The 18117-nt window shown below is 48.6% G+C and overlaps 1 protein-coding gene across 1 annotated transcript in view; it reads left to right on the forward strand.

The window, feature by feature from the left end:
• Nucleotides 1-14949, forward strand: part of LRRC75B (leucine rich repeat containing 75B) — a 31562-nt gene extending 16613 nt beyond the window's left edge. The window contains exons 3-4 of the mRNA XM_080392424.1: nucleotides 1588-1700; nucleotides 13307-14949. Of these exons, the coding sequence (XP_080248550.1) occupies nucleotides 1588-1700; nucleotides 13307-13829 (636 nt within the window). The 3' untranslated portion in view covers nucleotides 13830-14949. The remainder of the gene's footprint in view (nucleotides 1-1587; nucleotides 1701-13306) is intronic.
• Nucleotides 14950-18117: the final 3168 nt, after the last annotated feature.

Genomic DNA, 18117 nt, shown 5'->3' on the forward strand with positions numbered 1-18117 from the left:
GTGAGCCAACAAATGCTCACAGAGCATCGTGCCAGCTTCTGTGCTGAAGCCTGGTGTGCACGTGCACCCACTTGGAACCATTTGCTGTTGCCAGTTGCAGCCTTGCCACCGCAGCAGTAGTCTAGAACAAGAACCTAACCCAGGGGCACAGGCCAGTCCCTGTAGGGTTCCTAGGTGAGCTGGGCCAGGGATCAGGGGGTGCTCGGCTGGGATCCCCCTCCATTTGGCACAGCAGAACAGCCGATGCTGGCAGTGCATCCCTGGGGAGTTCAGCTGACTCAGTGACTGCTTAGGAAAGTCACAGTGCAGCTGTTGGGCCACAGTACAGCACTTTAACTGCTTGCAATAAAGAATAAATTAGCATATTCCCTGACAGCTTTACTATGTGTTTACCTATCAAATCCCTAAATGCACATGTTGCACCACAGCTGGAGGGCTGAAGAATGGGAATGCAGGTGTCTCAGCATTTGGAAAATATAGAGGGGGCAGAAATCCCAGCCTTCAGCAGCTGCCATTCTGCTTCACCAGAGAAGAGGGGTACTGTTCAAAGTCATGGTGATAAAGAACACATGCAAAAATAAACCCACGAAGGCAGGAACCATCCTGGTGCCATCTTTTCCTGGTGAGTTATTTCAGGGGCTGGAGGGAACTACTGGCATTGGGAAGCTCCCAAACTCAAACTTCCAGAAGCAGAATGGACTGCAAGGAAGTAAGATGGAGTATGGAAAACTCGCTGGTTCCCTGTCCCAGCATCTCCCAGCTGGAGCATGGGAGGGAGCAGCATCAGGGTTCTGCTGCAGGAGAAGCAGGAGGTGCTGCTGCAGGAGGGATGTGCTGGGGCACATCTCTCCAAGCAAGAAGCACCTTGGGGATGGGGCCAACGTGCTGACTGCTGAACTTTCCACATCAGGGTAACAGGTAGTCAGTCCAAAGAAAAGACAGTATGCAGTTAAGAGTTTGGGAAGCACGGCAACAAGGTAACTGACAGCAATTTAGCATAGTCCTGTAACACAATTTGTTGGCAGCTTGCCTGCACAGCTGGGGACAGGTGCTGCTAAGGATACAGCAGTGAGGAGCTGAGACACCCATGCTGTCCCTACACTGGGCTTTGTTGAAAGTGGAGATCTTTAGAATAAAAGGGCATAGGGGGTCCTTGCACAGAGCCCTTCTCACATTGCCAGCCACCCCTGCCTTCCTGGGTGTTGCCTGGCCTAGAGTCAGACTGCTCTAGAGCCCCTCCCACAGCTCTAGAAAATAACCCCCTCTTCTGAGCTCCACTTCCTCCTGGGTAGGGTGTGAGATTGTAGCCCCACTCTGGGCAGAAACATGCTGGCTGAGCTGGGGTCCTTTCTGGCAGTGCAGAACTCCTACTGTTCCTCCACCCTAAAAGGAGACTGCATGTGGCAGAGGCATCTCAGGCCTTCCCACCATTCCTCTTTCATCTTCTCTTCCTCTTCATCTCCTCCCTTATACACACGCCCCTGCTCCACTACCACCTCTGTTCCTTTCTCATCTTCCTCTGTCCTCCACCTTGCTTCCTGTTCTGCTGTGATGCAGGCAGAGTCTAAGCTGTTCCTCTTCTTTCAGGAATATGACCCCTGGAAATCCTCCGACAGGATCTGCAGGCAGCTGATTTACCACTTAACCCCCCACTCCAAATGGCACCGGCACGGCATGCCCCGGAGGAAGTCCCAAGTGTGGTAAGCAGCCTGACAGGGATGGTGTGGATGGGCACAGAGGGGGATCTACTGGGAGAAGCTGCGCTGCAGCCAAGCACCATTTCAGTCTGCCACTACTGCTCTTCTCAGAGAAGGGCAGGACTGAAAACCTGCATGGCAGCCGCTGCTCAGTCTCTTAGAAAACCTCAGCCAAATGGCACAGGGTCAGTACCAACACCCCTCTCCTTGGTCTGGTTTGCTATTGACTCCTTTGTATATAGTCTTACAGTTCCTCAGCCTCTCCCAGGTGCATTGAAATCAATCCCACTGATTGCACAGTGCAGACAACCCTCCCGACAGGGCTTGCAGGGTGTCTGGCCTTAGGAGCACAGCCAAAGCAGGCAGTCTTGCAGATATGCACACCCATCTGCTGAGCTGAGCTGGCCCTCAGCTCTGCATCCCACTTTGTCCTTGTTATCCCAGTAAAACTTCCATGCCAGCGAGGCACAACCACAAGCTAATCACCCCATTCAGCAGTAACCACTTTGAAGTGACTAGCAAAGAGGTGACCGTCCTTACTCCTACTTCTTTGCTAGGACCAGGAGAGGGACCTGAGATGGTGCAGAGCCTCACGCACAGGGAACCCAGCTCAAAGTATATTGGCCACTGACAGCTACTGGATGGCAGTTGCTTTCCACTACTACAAACATATTCAGACACCCACACTTGTTCTCTCCTTGACACTTGCTGTTTTTTCTAACCAGATAAAGAGCAATCCCTACTTCTTTTAAATCCACCCCTTCTTTCCTCATTTTCTTCGAGCAAAGTCTGTTCCTGTGGCACAGATCACCACTGCTGAAGAAGACAGAGAAGTGACTAAGAAAAAAGCTCTTGTCAGCCCCATTAGCTTCACAGGAATAAATGCAGGACTGGCTAAAAAGAAATGCAAAATTGGCAGCACTCTGGGAATAGCCTCAGGCTTTTCTGAGACTTTCAGTCTTTGATGCGTGTGCCAGCAACTTAAAAATCCCCCATGGGAATTGACATTTCCATTGTACCTTTCATTCTGACTCAGAGGCAGATCCCCAGTGCATCTTAAGGAATAAAATCCCTAATGCCATAATTTCCAGGCCATCTGCCTCTCATACCTATAGCCCCACTTTATCACTGAATCCAAAAGCTCTGTGAGTTTCAATGCCATCATCTCCAGCACCCCACAGGGCAGGACTGTTTGTGCTGGTTTGCAGGTGGGAACCACAGCACAGAACAAGACCAAGGGACCACAGCTGAGCGAGTCCTTTTCCAGACCCACACAGCTAACATTTTCCCTATGGGATCCTGCAGAGTGCTGGAGATGCAGGAAACACAGCAGGTCTGACCTCATCCCCACCCCCTCCCAAGACAGAAAAGCTTAAAGATAAGAAGTGCTAGAGATAGGCAGAACTTGATAGAGGGTAGCTGTCTCCATTCCTTTCCAAGCTTCTTTTTACTGAAACTTAGCCTCATTCTGGTTTTTCAAGTGAAAAATCCCTCCCTGCTGCTCCTAACTCAACCCGCTGCCTCCATACTCCCGTTTGCAGGCAGAACAAACCTCTAGTTGGGACTCCAGGCTGGAGAGTCAAACTGGAGGTATTCCCTCTGATTTCACAGCCTGGGGAGAACAGAGGACTGCCTGCTGCAAACTCATCACTTACTAACAACGCAGAGAGGGGTCTGTGGCCAGACTAAGAGCTCTGGGCCCTGTAAGCCCAAATCCCACACAGAGGGGTCAGGCCCAAAGCGCTGGCCAGGTACAGAGCATCTGTGAGCACAAGCAGGGACAAGGCAGCAAGGCAATGTGTGATGGAGGGAAATACAGGTCTAAAATGGGTGACCCTGCCTGGCAGCCAGGCGCAGCTGCAAGGTGTTACATAAGGCACAAAATAATTTTGATTAAATATTAAACAGCAGAGCTTCCTCTTTTAAGACTGGAGAGGAACTAGTTTATAGTTTGCGGCAAAAGATGCCTGCAGAGTTGGCATCTGAGGCTGCTGCAAGAAAGTGGATGTTGTCAGGAGCAGAAAGGCAAGAAATAGCTCCTTCTTTTGAAGATACCAGGGCCTAATTTTGTCCAGCCAGGCTGTTTTTATCAGATAGGAATTCTCCACTTCCCTCTCTCTGCTAGTGGGAGTATTTTACTGTAATCTCTGCCTCTGAACCTGTGCTCTTAGCTTGTATCCTTCTTGCTGTCAAGGTCCTCTAAAAGGTACTGGTGCAGCAGCAATACTTTGAAGGCACTTCTAAAATCTAGTGGGGATTTGGGACAGCAGGGAGGAATCGGTGCATGGAGACCACATTCAGGAACTGAATTCTCCTTTTGCTTTTGTGGTCTCCTGGGCTTTGGCTTTTGGCTTTCACAAAGCTGATGCAGGACCCCCTTGTTCTTTTCTCAAATGCAATTTCCGCTTTCTGGCAGCATGTTAGATGGGTCCAGGAGATAATTAATAAGCCCAGCCATACAGAGAGCTTAAAGCATCTGCCAGGTTTTAATTACATTTGTGCTGTTATGGAGATGTGGTATGGGAGATGGAAAGGACCTGCAATACTGAAGCCGGATGTCACATCAAATGTTTCTCCCCACCACCAAACAACAAACCAGCAGGTCAGAAATTAACTAACTGTAGTTACATCCCCATCTACTCTCAGTGGGACCTGAAACATCCAGCAAGTACAAGCCTGAGCCATCCATGATAAAGCAGAAAGGATAAGATACATTTCTTCAAGTGCTCCTCCTTTGACAAACAGGTCAGAAGTGGAGTCCATACAGAAACATGGAAGGAGAACACTTATTGCAGCTCAGTGGACTCAATGCAACAGCAGCTGAAACGAGTAGGAGAGATGCAGCCCGGGCTGTGTCTGGTTTCTCTGCTTGACTAAACTGTCAAAGGTGATGCTGGGAGGCAGTTTGCCCTCTATATCCATGCCTGCGGGTGCTTGACAGTGACTGTCTCCCTTGTACAATGGTTAGCAGTGTCCCAGCTGTGTAATCCCCCAAATACACTATTTCTGCTGCCCATGTGATACTCGGACAGGTTGGCCACACTGAAAGCAAGGGGTTCCACTCTCCTTCCCTGCAAAATCCTATCTCACATCTGCAGTTTCCAGTCAACAGCCGGCACCCCACTTGCAGCTGACCCTGCCTGCATTGGCTGCCTTATCAAACAGGGAAGCTGAGCTCTTGGGGGATTTACTCTGGGGATTTTAAAATTAAAACCTCAAAAGCTGGAGGATAAGGTTTCCGGTGAAGGGGTGTCAACAGCATCCTGGCTTGTATCAGAAATAGTGTGGCCAGCAGGACAAGGGAAGTGATTGTCTCCCTGTACTCGGCACTGGTGAAACCACACCTCAAACACAGTGTTCAGTGTTGGGCCCCGCACTGCAAGAAAGACATTGAGGTGCTGGAGCGTGTCCAGAGATGGGCACCAAACCTGGTGAAGGGTCTGGAGATCAAGCCTTATAAGGAGCAGCTGAGGGAACTGGGGTTGTTCAGCCTGGAGAAAAGGAGACTCAGGGGAGATGTTATTGCTCTCTACAGCTGCCTGAAAGGTATTGATCTCTTTTCCAAAGTAACAAGTGACAGGACAGGAAGAAATGGCCCCAAGTTGTACCAGGGGAGGTTTAGATTGAATATTAGAAAATATTTCTTCATGGCAAGGGTTCTTAAGGACTGGAACAGGCTGCCCAGGGAAGTGGTTGAGTGGTCATCCCTGGAGGTATTTAAAAAGACATGTAGGTGTGGCGCTTAGGGACATGGTTTAGTGGTGGCCTTGTCAGTCCTGGGTTAATGGTTGGACTTGATGATCTCAAAGGTCTTTTCCAACTTAAATGATTCTATGACTTTACTGCACAATTTTCAGTCTGTTATATCCTAATGGGAATTCAGTTTTAGCACCATTTTACAGCTGTATAGATCACTCACACATAATGAGCAGAATACATCCTAGAGTGTTGCATAACTCCAGCTTTGCTTTCTCATTAAATTGACATTTATAGTGTAAAGCGTAATGGATTAAGAAATGTTCGTCTACACAGACGTAGGCTTTTTAAGTTATCAACACCACTTCTGTGGAATTTTGACAGGTGCAGAATTTCTGGATATTATTAATTCTTGTCTTCAGAAGTTTTGAGGCCTCCTGCCATGCTTAATTAAGGAAAATTACATGTGCTAGTGTAAGTGCCTCCATGTGCCTCCAGAACAGGGACAAACCCAGAGAGCGTATTACTTTTTGAGGGCAAGACACACTGGACTGCAATTCAGAGTGGAGAGGGAAAAGGATATCAGGTAAAGACAGCCTTTGTCTGGAGAGCTGGATTGCAGCCTAGTACTGCAGTCAAGAAGCTGTGGATTACAACTGACCTGTCTTAGCAAAGTCATGTCAGGGAACCTTACATATCTTCCACTTGCATCATCCCCAGAGCTGGCTACTTCAGTGTAACTACTTCCTTCCTCAAGCACAAAGCATCGAACCTGAATCCACAAAACACCAAGGCAGTAAACTCAGGGTGATCTTTACAATCAGGGTGTTCCTGGCACAGAAGAAAACTCAGATTTCTCAGAGTGGCTGGTTCTGGAAGAGCAAAGGCAGGTGTGTGTGGAATTAATAACTTCCGAACTGCATGCATCTGGGCTTTCCTTTTCACAAGTCTCACCATAGTTTTACTTTGCTCATCTGAGTGAATTTCATCTTGGTTAATTCAAAACTGGGTGGAGGACAGAGTATAACTTCTGGGCTCACTGCTCCATTTCTCAGTTATTGATTGATATGCATTGCTCGGATGTTGTGGTATTAGATGCACTTTTAAAATGCAATGAAAGCACTCATGTCTAGAAGATTGCAAGGAAAAAGCTCTGAAGGGCTTTGGATCTTTTTTTCTTTTTTTAAGAACATCACTCAGGGCTGCAGATGACAGTTCTGGCAGATTAGATCTTGCCTTCACATGGCATGAGGTGAATATTAACGACAGCTTCATGTCACCCTTATGCAACACGGTAAATAGGCACCATCATTCCTGCTTTAGAGACAGGAAGCCAAGTTAGAGAATACCAGTCAGTTAACTGAAGACACATGACAATAATCATATGGGTGTACAGAAACTGCCCCTCACAATGCTTTCAAGAAGCTGCTGCTCACAGAGATGTCAGCTGGACAGACATGAGATGGTCAATAAGTTGTAGAGAGAGGCAGGAACTGTCCCCTCGTCTTATAGTGCAGGGGAATTCCAAACACTGCCAATGATCAGGGTTCCCAGCAGCATAAAGAGGAAGGTACATCTGCAAAGACTGTTGGAGGTGGTAGAAAGATTCATCCCGCAGCTTGACCCTGCCCTGTCACAGATAAGTCGTCCAAGACTGGCAGGCAGGAGAAGCAGGACACTTTGATAGAGAGACAGACAGTAAGTGAAATAATGAAGGTTGGGTGGCAGATGGTAGTTAAAAGGAATCAGCAGAGACACTTTTGCCTTCATGACTCTTACATAGTTGAAGGTCTGACAAGGACATAGGCTGATACATGACATTTACAGTGAGGAGGTAGCATTATTCCCTGCTTTGCTAGGATAGACCTAAATAATGAGGGGAAACAACCAGAGATCACGGATCAAGTGGCATCAGGAGGAAGGCCAACGGTTCACAGCTCACTTGAACACACCTTCAAGGACAGAGTAAAGATGACAGCAGAGCCAGGAGGAGAGGCACTCGGCTGCATCAGCGCCTACCAATATCCATGCCCCACCCCAGCTGCAGAGGGAAGGTGGTAGGAGAAAGGCTACCTTTGCACTCCCTTCTCTCCACAGTGAGGGATCTCCCCACAGTTGATCAAAAGAACTGGGGCTCAAGGATGGAGATGTGACTGAGGGACTCCTCATGGGAGTGGCCTGTTTGTGCACTGCCTCCATCTTCAGAGGTGCTGGGCCCAGCCTCAGAACACCTTGGGCTGGGTTAGTCTAGGTCAGTGCTTATGAGGTTTCTCTTTCCTTTTTCCTGTCTCACTAGAGGCAGCTAAAGCCAGCCCTCCGTGGCAGCACGCTGTGCCACAGGGAAGCAAAGCAAGCACATTACGCTAAGTAGGTGATTAAAAAGCCCAGAGTCAATCCCCTAAATCACTGCTTAAAGCAGAGAAGCCATCCAGACATGCCTGTCACTAGGTTCTGTGCAAGGAAGAGCAGCCAATAGATACCTGACTTTTAGCTAATTAGCCACTACTGGCAGTGCCTGTTAATGGAGGAGATGCATAGTGACAGGAGTCTCTGGCATCAGGAATATTTTACATTTGGAGGCAAATTAAATATAACAATAAAAGGAGGAGGGGTAGAAAGCATGTAATTCCCCAGAGAGACAGGCAAAAAGTAGTGGTCATCCCTGATTATTGAAACCCTATCTGACTCATACTGTCTCCTCCCAGCCTCGATAGCAAGGAGACAAGGAAATGAGACTCCAGGAACCTGAACATTCTTGGGCTGAACAAGCTCCTCCAAACCCCATAAAGCTAACAAGAGGCCAAGCACCACTGTGGCTACTGCAAGTCCCACCACAGCAAAAGTCAGGAGCCATTACACCCTTTCTCTGCAGCCACCAAAGAATTTAGCTGGCGAGCAAGAAATTGAATGGATTCAGTGCTAATAAAATAAATGTGCTGAGTCCTCAGCTTCATGGACTCAAAAAGAAGGACTTGGAAGAGGACCTAAGGGTTAGGTCCCTTGGGACAGCTCCTGGAGACAAACTAGCAATTAATTTCAGGTCTCCTAACTGTTTCATCTCATGACAGCTCTGAATTTGCTTATGTTAGCTGAGTTCCCAGGAGGCAGGAACAGTGACTGAGCCTTACATGGGGAGAAGATTATTTTTATCCCAGAAAAAAGCCAAGGGAGGCACAAGATGGGTTCATCCCTTTCTCAGTCCACATTTCTGACTGACAGCTTTCTTCTGACGTCTGCAGGTCCCTCAGACCCCTGTGATGCCTGAACTGATCCTGGGTGGATCACATGGCCAGGCTCATGGTGCAGCCTTGGGATTGCTGGCTAATGCCTGCTGAAGAGTAGAGTTGCCACCTAGGGAAGGGATAACTGGCAGTGAGCGTGGAAGGAAGGCTGCCTGCATGTCTGTGGGAGAAAGGCCAGACCCCAAGGAGGGAGTTGGGAACAATGCAAGGAAAAATTTGTTTCACATGAGAGAAACAAGGAGATGTACCTAGAAGAGGTCTCATCCCTCAGCAGAGCTGAACAAGGGTTGCAAGCAGGGTGCTGATCCCTTATAAACAGGAGGGAGGGTGGGTACTGTTCCTCACTAGATGCTGCATCTAGCTCCAGGCTGGCAAGTAGGGGGCTGGTTGCTGATTGCCCTTGCTTCTTGCTCAAAGTTTCACAGAATTTCACTTGCAGCCATTTCTCCAGTATATGAAGGAGTGGGGGGGGTTGTTTCCTCTCTAAGCTTGCTGCAGATAATACAAATACAGTCTGCTTCCCTGCATCCAGGGTTCAGATCCTCATTAGATGCAAATCCTCACAATTATAAATCTGCGCACAGCACCAGTTGCAGTAGCATTAGGTTAATCCAGCCTCCGGTGCTTTGCAGTCTTCTGCCCACAAGTCCCATGGGCATCAAGAGCCATGTCGCTAAGTAGCTATTTTGTCTCACACAAAGAAAACAAAAAAAGCTTCTGCATCTGAAGCAATCTTTAAGCCTATTTTACTTGCAGAAATTAGGGGATAATAGATGACCCATTTCCCTGGAAATAAACCTGGCATTTTCTCAGCTGCTGCACAAGTGTCTGAGAGCCTGCTGTCCTGTGTATTGTGCCCCCCCCCCCCCCCCGCCAAGAGAAATAGAGCTTAGCAGAGCTCCAGAAAAATACCAAGTGTCAGATAATTCAAAGTAAAGCATCTACCCACATCTCTGTGTCCTTTTCCTGACAGCAGATATATTTACCTCTAAAGCAATAGAGGAGGAGTAGGCAGCTGTTCTGTGCCCTGCCCTAGAGATGGTATTTAGCTGCACCTCTTGGAGCTGCACAGAAGCACCAAGGAGGCAAGGAGAAGAGCTGCCAGGGTTCACAGCATGCGTGGGGCATCAGATCTCATGCTTCAGCACTTACCAGAGAGCTGGGGGGCTGGCTGCAGCATGAGGCGCTACATCTGCCAGGGCGAGGCTTCTACAGACACATCCCTACAAAAGGCATTTTTATAGGCAAGAGAACAACTTAAACACAGGAGGAGCCCACAGTTCCGAGACAGGAAGCCTAGAGTCACCCTGGCAGGTATAGCAATGAGGGCAAAAGGAAGCAGCAAAAACACAGGAAAGGAAAGAAAAACAAGCCAGCAAAGGAGGGAGGGAGGGCTCTGGCACAGGACAGGAGGCAGGAGGTTTTAAGCACATTCAGCCAGGAGCAGTCCAGTCTGGAGAATCAATTATGGGAAGATAATTTGTCTGCCTGATTAAAGCCTCCTTGGGGTATTGGCTTGTTGCTGGGGAGAGCAGCAGAAGGTACCTGCTCTGGTCAGAGCCGATCCATGACTTATTACTGCAGTCCCTGAATAACAGTCAACAGGAGGGGAGGCTTAACGGGCAGAAAAGCACACTGCTTTCGTCCTTCTGACATTTCCCCTCACTTACCACTGTTTGCGCTCAGAGCCAAGTCACTCAAAAGGGGACCCGAAGAGCCACTCAGACTCGTCCCCTGTTAAGAAAGCTGCTATTGCACACCCAGCAGTAAAAACGGCACCTGAATGCTGAGGCCCGGCAGAGGGAGCGGTGCCGGCTCAGACGTGCCCTCCAGTGGTCCCCACTCCAGCCTGGTTCCCATTCCCATACCAAACTGGGAGCACCAAGGCTTGTTCCTTGTAGCTTTACAATAGGGAAGTCAGAGGAGGCTCTGCACAGACTCAAACAAGGCTTGGGGCAGGGGGCGTCCCTACATTTAGGTCTCCTTTCTGTGCTCCCCCTCCTCAGGATGCACCATGGGCTGACAACACTGGGGAAGAGAATTACCAGGAGCCACAGGCTGCATTTGCAAAGAACAGGCACTGAAGTGATTACAAGCTTGCTTCTATGCTTGTTTATCCTGTATCCTCCCACACCCCCAACAAAGTCTTACTCTAAACTAATAACACACCAGAGAAGGCTTCTGCATCATCTCTTATGCCAGCCTCTATGGAATATAGGGGACTATTTCCCCTATGCAGTCAGGTTTACACTCAAGATTCATTTCTCCCTGCTTAATCTGACCAATATGAATGCACACCTCCACTGTGCGTTTGATGCTTGATTTTGCTAGAACGAGTACTCTGTATCAAACACCCAGATAAAACATCCAGCACAGCTAAAGTGATAACATTGTGCCAAGGGAGACATCAGACTCTTCCAGATTTGAGGCCAGTCCCTGATAGATTTTATACAAGTTGCATCCTCTTTTGTGGTAAATTTTCTACACCACTGCCAGTGGGTGACAAACTATAACAAAAAAGTGCACACATTGTTTTTCCAGGAGAGTTGAAGAAATACAGCTTCCACGCTGCCTGGGCTGACACCAAGCACCCCTTGTATTAGCAGGAAAAGGGAGAGTAACCCTCTGCCATCCAGACTGCAGCATGCACAGTTCACAACAACTACTGCTGTTGCAGCAGCTATGAGAACTGCAATGCTGCTACAAGCAATGTGGTTGATTAATTCTTCACAATCCTGTCTCTGGGGCCCTGATATTGGAGAGATATCAAGTACCATCTTGAAGTGAAGGCCCTTTGGAGAACTCACTTGTATGCTTTCAGACCAATTATAATCCACCAGTACATTAGTCTCTGCTGCTTGACAGCACAAACACTGCTTCCCTTGCCCCTCCTGTGATCCTGCGGAGTAGTCTGGGTCATGTAAAGTGTAAACATTTAGTAAGTAATACAGAAGGCTCTTCTAAACCTTTAGGTCTGAGAATAAGTTATTCTGTACTGTTATTACCTCTCTATCATAAGAGCTCATTAGCTCAAAGGTATGCTTGCAGATACAGCCTCAGCCTTCCACAGTGAATTCCCATTGGAAGCACAAGGACACACAGAAGCAGCCTGAACAAAGTGCTGCTAAACCCAGTGCAGGGATTTATGGGCTTGAGAATTGACAGGACAGGCCACAAGGTCTTTCCACTTCACATTCCTGCAAGGAATCACAGCTACAAGTTTGCCAGTGTTGAGTGTGTCCATGACGCACGTTTATTCACTTATGTTATCTCATAGGGGATTATTAACTGAAATTTCCAGGATGCCATGAACTGCGTATGTAAAGCAAAGCTATGGAAGCAGCGTCACATCCTCCCCACAGCTACAGAAGGGCCTGGCAACACTAAGGCTCGTAGGGACATTCTCACCTGCCATGGGAGCTCCTGCGGTGCTGCAGCCTCCTCCGAGGAAATTGCATGTCCCCATGTACCCATTGCTTTCAGGGACTGGCTGTGCCACAGGTGTGCAGGACACTACAGAGAGCCAGATAGGAAGAGTGGGGACCTTCAAATTGGTGGTTAATTCTTAACCCACCCTGCTCCTCCCAAGCTCAACAAGGCACTTATAGACCCACTGAGCACATGATTAATGACACTAGTGGGGGTCCTGCTAGGGCTCCCATATCCGTAAAGCTAGATGTGTCTGAAAGGACAGCAAGGCTAATAATTTACACTAAAAGATTAGGTTCTCCTGTGTTACACCAACACACATTTCTACTCAATCTTGCAACATATTCCCAACAACTCCTTTAGCCCCACAGCTCCCACTGCTCACAGCACTCTCACAAACCCACAGTCCATCATAAAACTCCACACCCCGCTCCGTTTGCATACCCAACAGCCCCATAGCACAGCTTTGCCTGCTGTACAGGTTGCCTACCTCATCCTCACTCCACTTGCCAGGCAGACAGCAAAGAAAAATGGCTGAAACCATCTCTCTAGATTTCTTTTAGCACCCTTAAGCCCTTCCTGCCTCCTCACAGCTGCAACAGATCCCAGATGATCTGCTGACCACAGAGACCACACAGGCGGTCACTGATGCTGCTTACTGACTAAGTGCTGCTTGGGAAGGCTTTTAAAGAGACATGCAGTAAATCGATTCATGGAGTGCAGTTTGTCTATAGATTGTTTTCCTGATAAAATAACCACTTCTCAGCCTTTTGACATTGCTCTCCTCTGCAGTAACCCTGCAGCACAGTCTGTTTGCAGCAGACCTTGTCATTCACCTGGAGAGGTGGCACACACACAGCACAAACCAGTGCACTTGGAAAATTTGCTTGCCTTGGTTATTTTTGCTTTCTATACATGAGCCTCTGTACATGCATGTACAGACAAACCCTTTGAAATGCGCTAGTGGAAGACACTTTAGCATCCTATGTTTAGCCAGTTCTGGCAAAGTTTATGTGTAAGTGCTGAGAATATACAGGAAAGCCCCAGGACACAGTCTACTGTGGGGCATGGTGCAAACCTTGTGCTTGTTTCCCCAGTGAGCTCCATTAACCCTTTGCTTAACATTCTAGCCCATGTTCTTAATGATTTTCGCCCTTGTCCCAAGTGCTTTGTCACTTGGGTGAGACATGGATGACGTCCCCATAATGATATATCTCTCTCTCCCCACCTTTACATCATTAGCCTGAAGACCAGTCTGCAGAAGAAGGTGAGCCAGGACTCCATGGATTTGTCAGGGATCCCCCTGACCATGCGGGATGTCCACCGCATGGCCTACTACCTGCAGAACAACGGGGACCACCTCACCTCTGTGGACCTGAGCTTCACCGAGCTGAATGATGACATGGTGCGCCTGCTGCTGCCGTTCCTCTGGGCACTACCCAAGCTCACTCACCTTTCCCTCAATGGCAACCGACTGACACGGGCAACCATGAAGGAGCTGACTGACACCATGAAGGACATGAACAAGTTTCCTTGCCTGGCCTGGGTTGACCTCGGCAACAATGTGGATGTCTCCTCCATGCCACAGCCACTGCTTGTGGGCCTGCGCAAGCGCCTCAGCCAGCAGACCACACTGCCTACCATCTATGAGGCACTTGACTGCGACTCAGAGATCTCCAGCGGGCACGAGGGCAGCCAGCCAGAGGATGAAGCAGCAGGAAGCACCCCACCACGTGCTTTTTCTCAGCAGGGCTGCAAGAGGTGACTGGACAACAGGCCAGCACTGGCACACTGAAGCCACCCCAAGGAGAAATCTTGAATACAAACATCAAGCAGAGGGCCAGCTTTACCGGCTTCCTTTGGCTCTTTTCTCTCACCTTCCCTGACATCTCCCCCCAACTTGCTGTGAGACAAAAGCCTGTCATCCCCCCACAACGTGCTCCATTCCCTCCCCTCACTGCCAAACCCATCGCCCACGTTCCATAGAGGAACCAGTGACTTACAGTGAACCTGGTGCCCAGGCAGGGTCTCACTGGAAGACGGGAAAAGACCTGTCGGAGTCAAGAATATCCTCCAGCAGCCATTGGGTTGAGGGAAAGGGATGGGGGGGAACCTAAAACAGAAACAGGCTTGTAGTTTACTTCCTTTCTTCCTTTTCCTATGCACCTTGGAAACCTTGGGACCTGCAGCCTTGAGTGTGAAAGGAGGCACCCCAAGAGCCTAGCTGCCGTGGAGCTTAGCTGAAGGGCTCAGAGGCCAGAGCTGGAGCCCGGCAGTGTGTCTCCCTCTTGTGTCTGGCTCCTTTTGTTTTGTTTTTTTCCTATTGTGTGTTTTGTATTAACGTCTGAACAAAGGGACTTGGTCAGAGACCATTGGATCGCATAGGCTGGGGCGGACACATGGCTTGGAACTGCAGCATCAGGATATTTGCTGTGTGACCGGGGTGAGAGGGAGGGGAAGGAGGTATGTGTTGGTGGGAGCATGGGGGATGGGATGAGTTGGGATGGGATGGGATGGGAGAAGGGGGGAGGAGAGGGAGGGGGAACAGTCTTGTGGATTAGCAGGATTGGTTTCAAAAACTGTGCTTTTGTACTAAAATTACAAGTTCCAAGTGAAATCGAAGAAAAGCAGACAGCTAAGCGCATAACTGTGGCACTAGAGGAGCAAGGCAGTGAACGTGTCAGAGGTGGGCACTTCCCAAATGAAAGCGCAAAGCTTTGGCTCCTCATGGCATATTGCACACCTCGTTATACAGACATGATGTGAGCAGCTGCATCACCATTTCCAACGCTGTCCAAAAACCAAACCACTGGTGCAATATTTCTAGTGTTTTCCACATTGCTCATGCTCTATGTAAACATAATATACAGTTCTCTTGGACATGAGCATGAAGCACTACAGAGTCTGAGTACCTGGGTTGTTCACAAGTCGAGCCAGCAGCCCAGACACTGCAAGAATATGGGCCAGGAGTCCTCATGCAGTGTCCGAGCAGTGTGGGAGAAGATCAGCAGGTACCATACACATTGGTGAGAGTGGTTCCTTTGTCTAAGGAAAGTGAAACATGGCTGTTCCTTTGTGGTAGGCTGCCACCCTTTGTGTTGCAAGGTGCTGATACAAATAAACTGATCAGACTTTAGCTGATAAGTACTCTCAATTATCTGTCCCCACAGGAATTTTGAGAGCAGATATTTTTTGACAGAGTTAAAGAAGTCAGACATATTAAAAAAACCATATAAATCCTGGTCCCCCTAAATTGATAGTGGTAACTTTACCTTCCTCTGCTGATTCTCTCTGGGAGTCTCAACACATATAAGCAACTCACATATACTAAGCCACACAAATCCACATTAAATAGATACGTCTTTCATGCTTCTTGCTGATTTTACAAGATATTGTAAGGAGCAAATGGGTGATATTTTTAAAGTGATTTATCCCCTTCGGACCAAGAGTGTAAGGGCACTGGAAGGTATTGGTGTCCGTGATCAACTGCCAAAAGCTGCAAATAAATCCAGTCCCCTGAGGAAGTAAGCTGTGTCTAGAGATACTGTGCTGAGTATTACAGCCTGACGCTGTAAATGCTGGACCCAGTCCTGTTTGCACGCTGGAGCAGGACCTCATAACTCATGTTGTTTAACTTGTAAATGTAGTGTTGTAAAGTCCTGTCCTGCTGACCAGAAGAGCAAAGGAACAAATATAGCTAGGGCCAGGTGCTAGGTGCCCTATCCCAGCGGAGGTGGAAAAGGCCCCAAGATAGCCAGAATATGATGTCTGACCAGGAGGATGGGGAACAGGGCATGCAAATGTAGCCAAGATGCCAACACAACCCAAGGTGGGAAGGGAGCATGTGCTCCCCTGCACAGTTGTGACCCAAACCCACTTTTTAGCCCTTTGTCATGGTTTAACCCCAGCCCGCAACCAAGCACCATGCAGCTGCTTGCTCACTCCCTCCACAGTGGGATGGGGGAGAGAATCGGAAAAGTGAGAAAACTCATGGGTTGAGATAGTTTAATAGGTAAAGCAAAAGCTTTGCACACAACTACTAAAAACATCAGTGTTATCAACATTGTTCTCACAATCCAAAACACAGCACTGCATCAGCTATTAAGAAGAAAATTATCCCAGCTGAAACCCGGATACATGCTGGTGAATCTGGAGAAGCGGAGTAATTTCTATAGCAAAGAATGTATTTGAGGAACATGAGGTTGTTTGCAAAAGGCAAACCAGAGCTGCTCAAGCGGCCATCCCTATTACTGAGGTAACGGCCATACTGCTTCAAGAGGTCACTGCCTACCTCTCTTCTCACTACCCATTTTCCCTTCTCAGTGTGGTATCTTGTAAGAATCATAGAATCATTTATGTTGGAAAACACTTTTGAGATCAAGTCCAACCATTAACCCAGCATTGCCAAGTCTACCACTACACCATGTCCCGAAGCACCATATCTAAACGTCTTTTTAAATACCTCCAGGGATGACGACTCAACTACTTCCCTGGGCAGCCTGTTCCAGTCCTTAAGAACCCTTGCCATGAATAAATTTTTTCGTAATATTCAATCTAAGCCTCCCCTGGCCATTTCTTGTCGTGTCGCTTGTTACTTTGGAGAAGAGACCAACACCTTTCAGGCAGCTGTAGAGAGCAATAACGTCTCCCCTGAGCCTCCTTTTCTCCAGGCTGAACAACCCCAGTTCCCTCAGCTGCTCCTCATAAGACTTGTTCTCCAGACCCTTCACCAGGTTTGGTGCCCATCTCTGGACACGCTCCAGGACCTCTATGTGCCTCTTGCAGTGAGGGGCCCAAAACTGAACCCAGGGCTCGAAGTCAGGCCTTGCCAGTGCCAAATACAGGGGAACAATCACTCCCCTTGTCCTGCTGGCCTCATTGTTTCTGATACAAGCCAGGATGCTGCTGCCTCATGTTTAGCAGGCTGTTGACCACCATCCCCAGGTCCTTTCTCACCCAGCAGCTTTCCAGCACCCTTCCCCAAGCCCATAGCATTGTGTGGGGTTGTTGTGACCCAAGTGCAGGGCCCGGCACTGAGCCTTGTTGAACCTCATACAACTGGCCTTGGCCCATCCGTCCAGCCTGTCCAGATCCCTCTGCAGAGCCTTCCTGCCCTCCAGCAGATCAACACTCCTGCCCAGCTTGGTGTCATCTGCAAACTTACTGAGGGTGCACTTGACTCCCTCATTCAGATCATTGATGAAGATTTTAAAATGGACTGGCCCCAATACTGGGACCTGGGGAACATGACTTGTGACCGGCCACTAACTGGATTTAACAGCATCCACCAGCACTCTTTGGACTCTGCCCTTGGTCTCCTCCCCTGCTGTGGAAGAGATGGTATTAATTTGTTCTTTTTCTTCTTTTCCTTCCAAAATACCTTTCAGCAAAAATGAGAAGCATTTCAGACATCAGCAAGATCTGCTTAAACTCTTACAGTCTGAGCAGAGCAGCACTCTGTGCCAAGACAAAAACTGGGGCATGAAGCATTTAAATGAAGGCCTGGAGCCACCTGGTGAGTCAGTAACATATCTAGAAAGAGCGAGCAGAGGTGCTGAGCATTCATTCAGTCCGTAGCTCCGAGCACTGTCCCTGTAAAGCTCTGCATCAAGGCTTCTTCACAGCTTTTCCATAACAGTGGCATGCCTGTGAAATGAGGCAAGACCCCCAGCACGCAGCACACCACTGATGCAGCTCTCCCCTGCAGAGGCCCATCCCCAGGGAAGATCTGTGCAGCCTGTTTCCAGCCCTGCTGAAAGTCCTGGTTTTGGTCTGAGCTGTACTGATCAGCAGAATGGAGATGAGACATTCAGCCCCTTGCAAGGGAATTCTGTGCCGATCGCTGGCCATGCGTGGCTCCCAGTTGGCAACTCCAGGAGCTGGAGATGAAGCATGGCTTGAAACAGACTGGTTCAGATGAGCAGCTGTGGGACCTGTGTTTATTCCTCCATATGCACTTGGTTGCTTTGCCACAGAAACCTCCCCACAGAGAACTGGATGTGAATAAATACATGCAAATGCAAGTTATGAGGTCCTGGCCTAGGAAAATGCCA

The sequence above is a fragment of the Falco punctatus genome, assembly GCF_963210335.1.
Source record: "Falco punctatus genome assembly, chromosome: 1".
Taxonomy (NCBI): Eukaryota; Metazoa; Chordata; class Aves; order Falconiformes; family Falconidae; genus Falco; species Falco punctatus.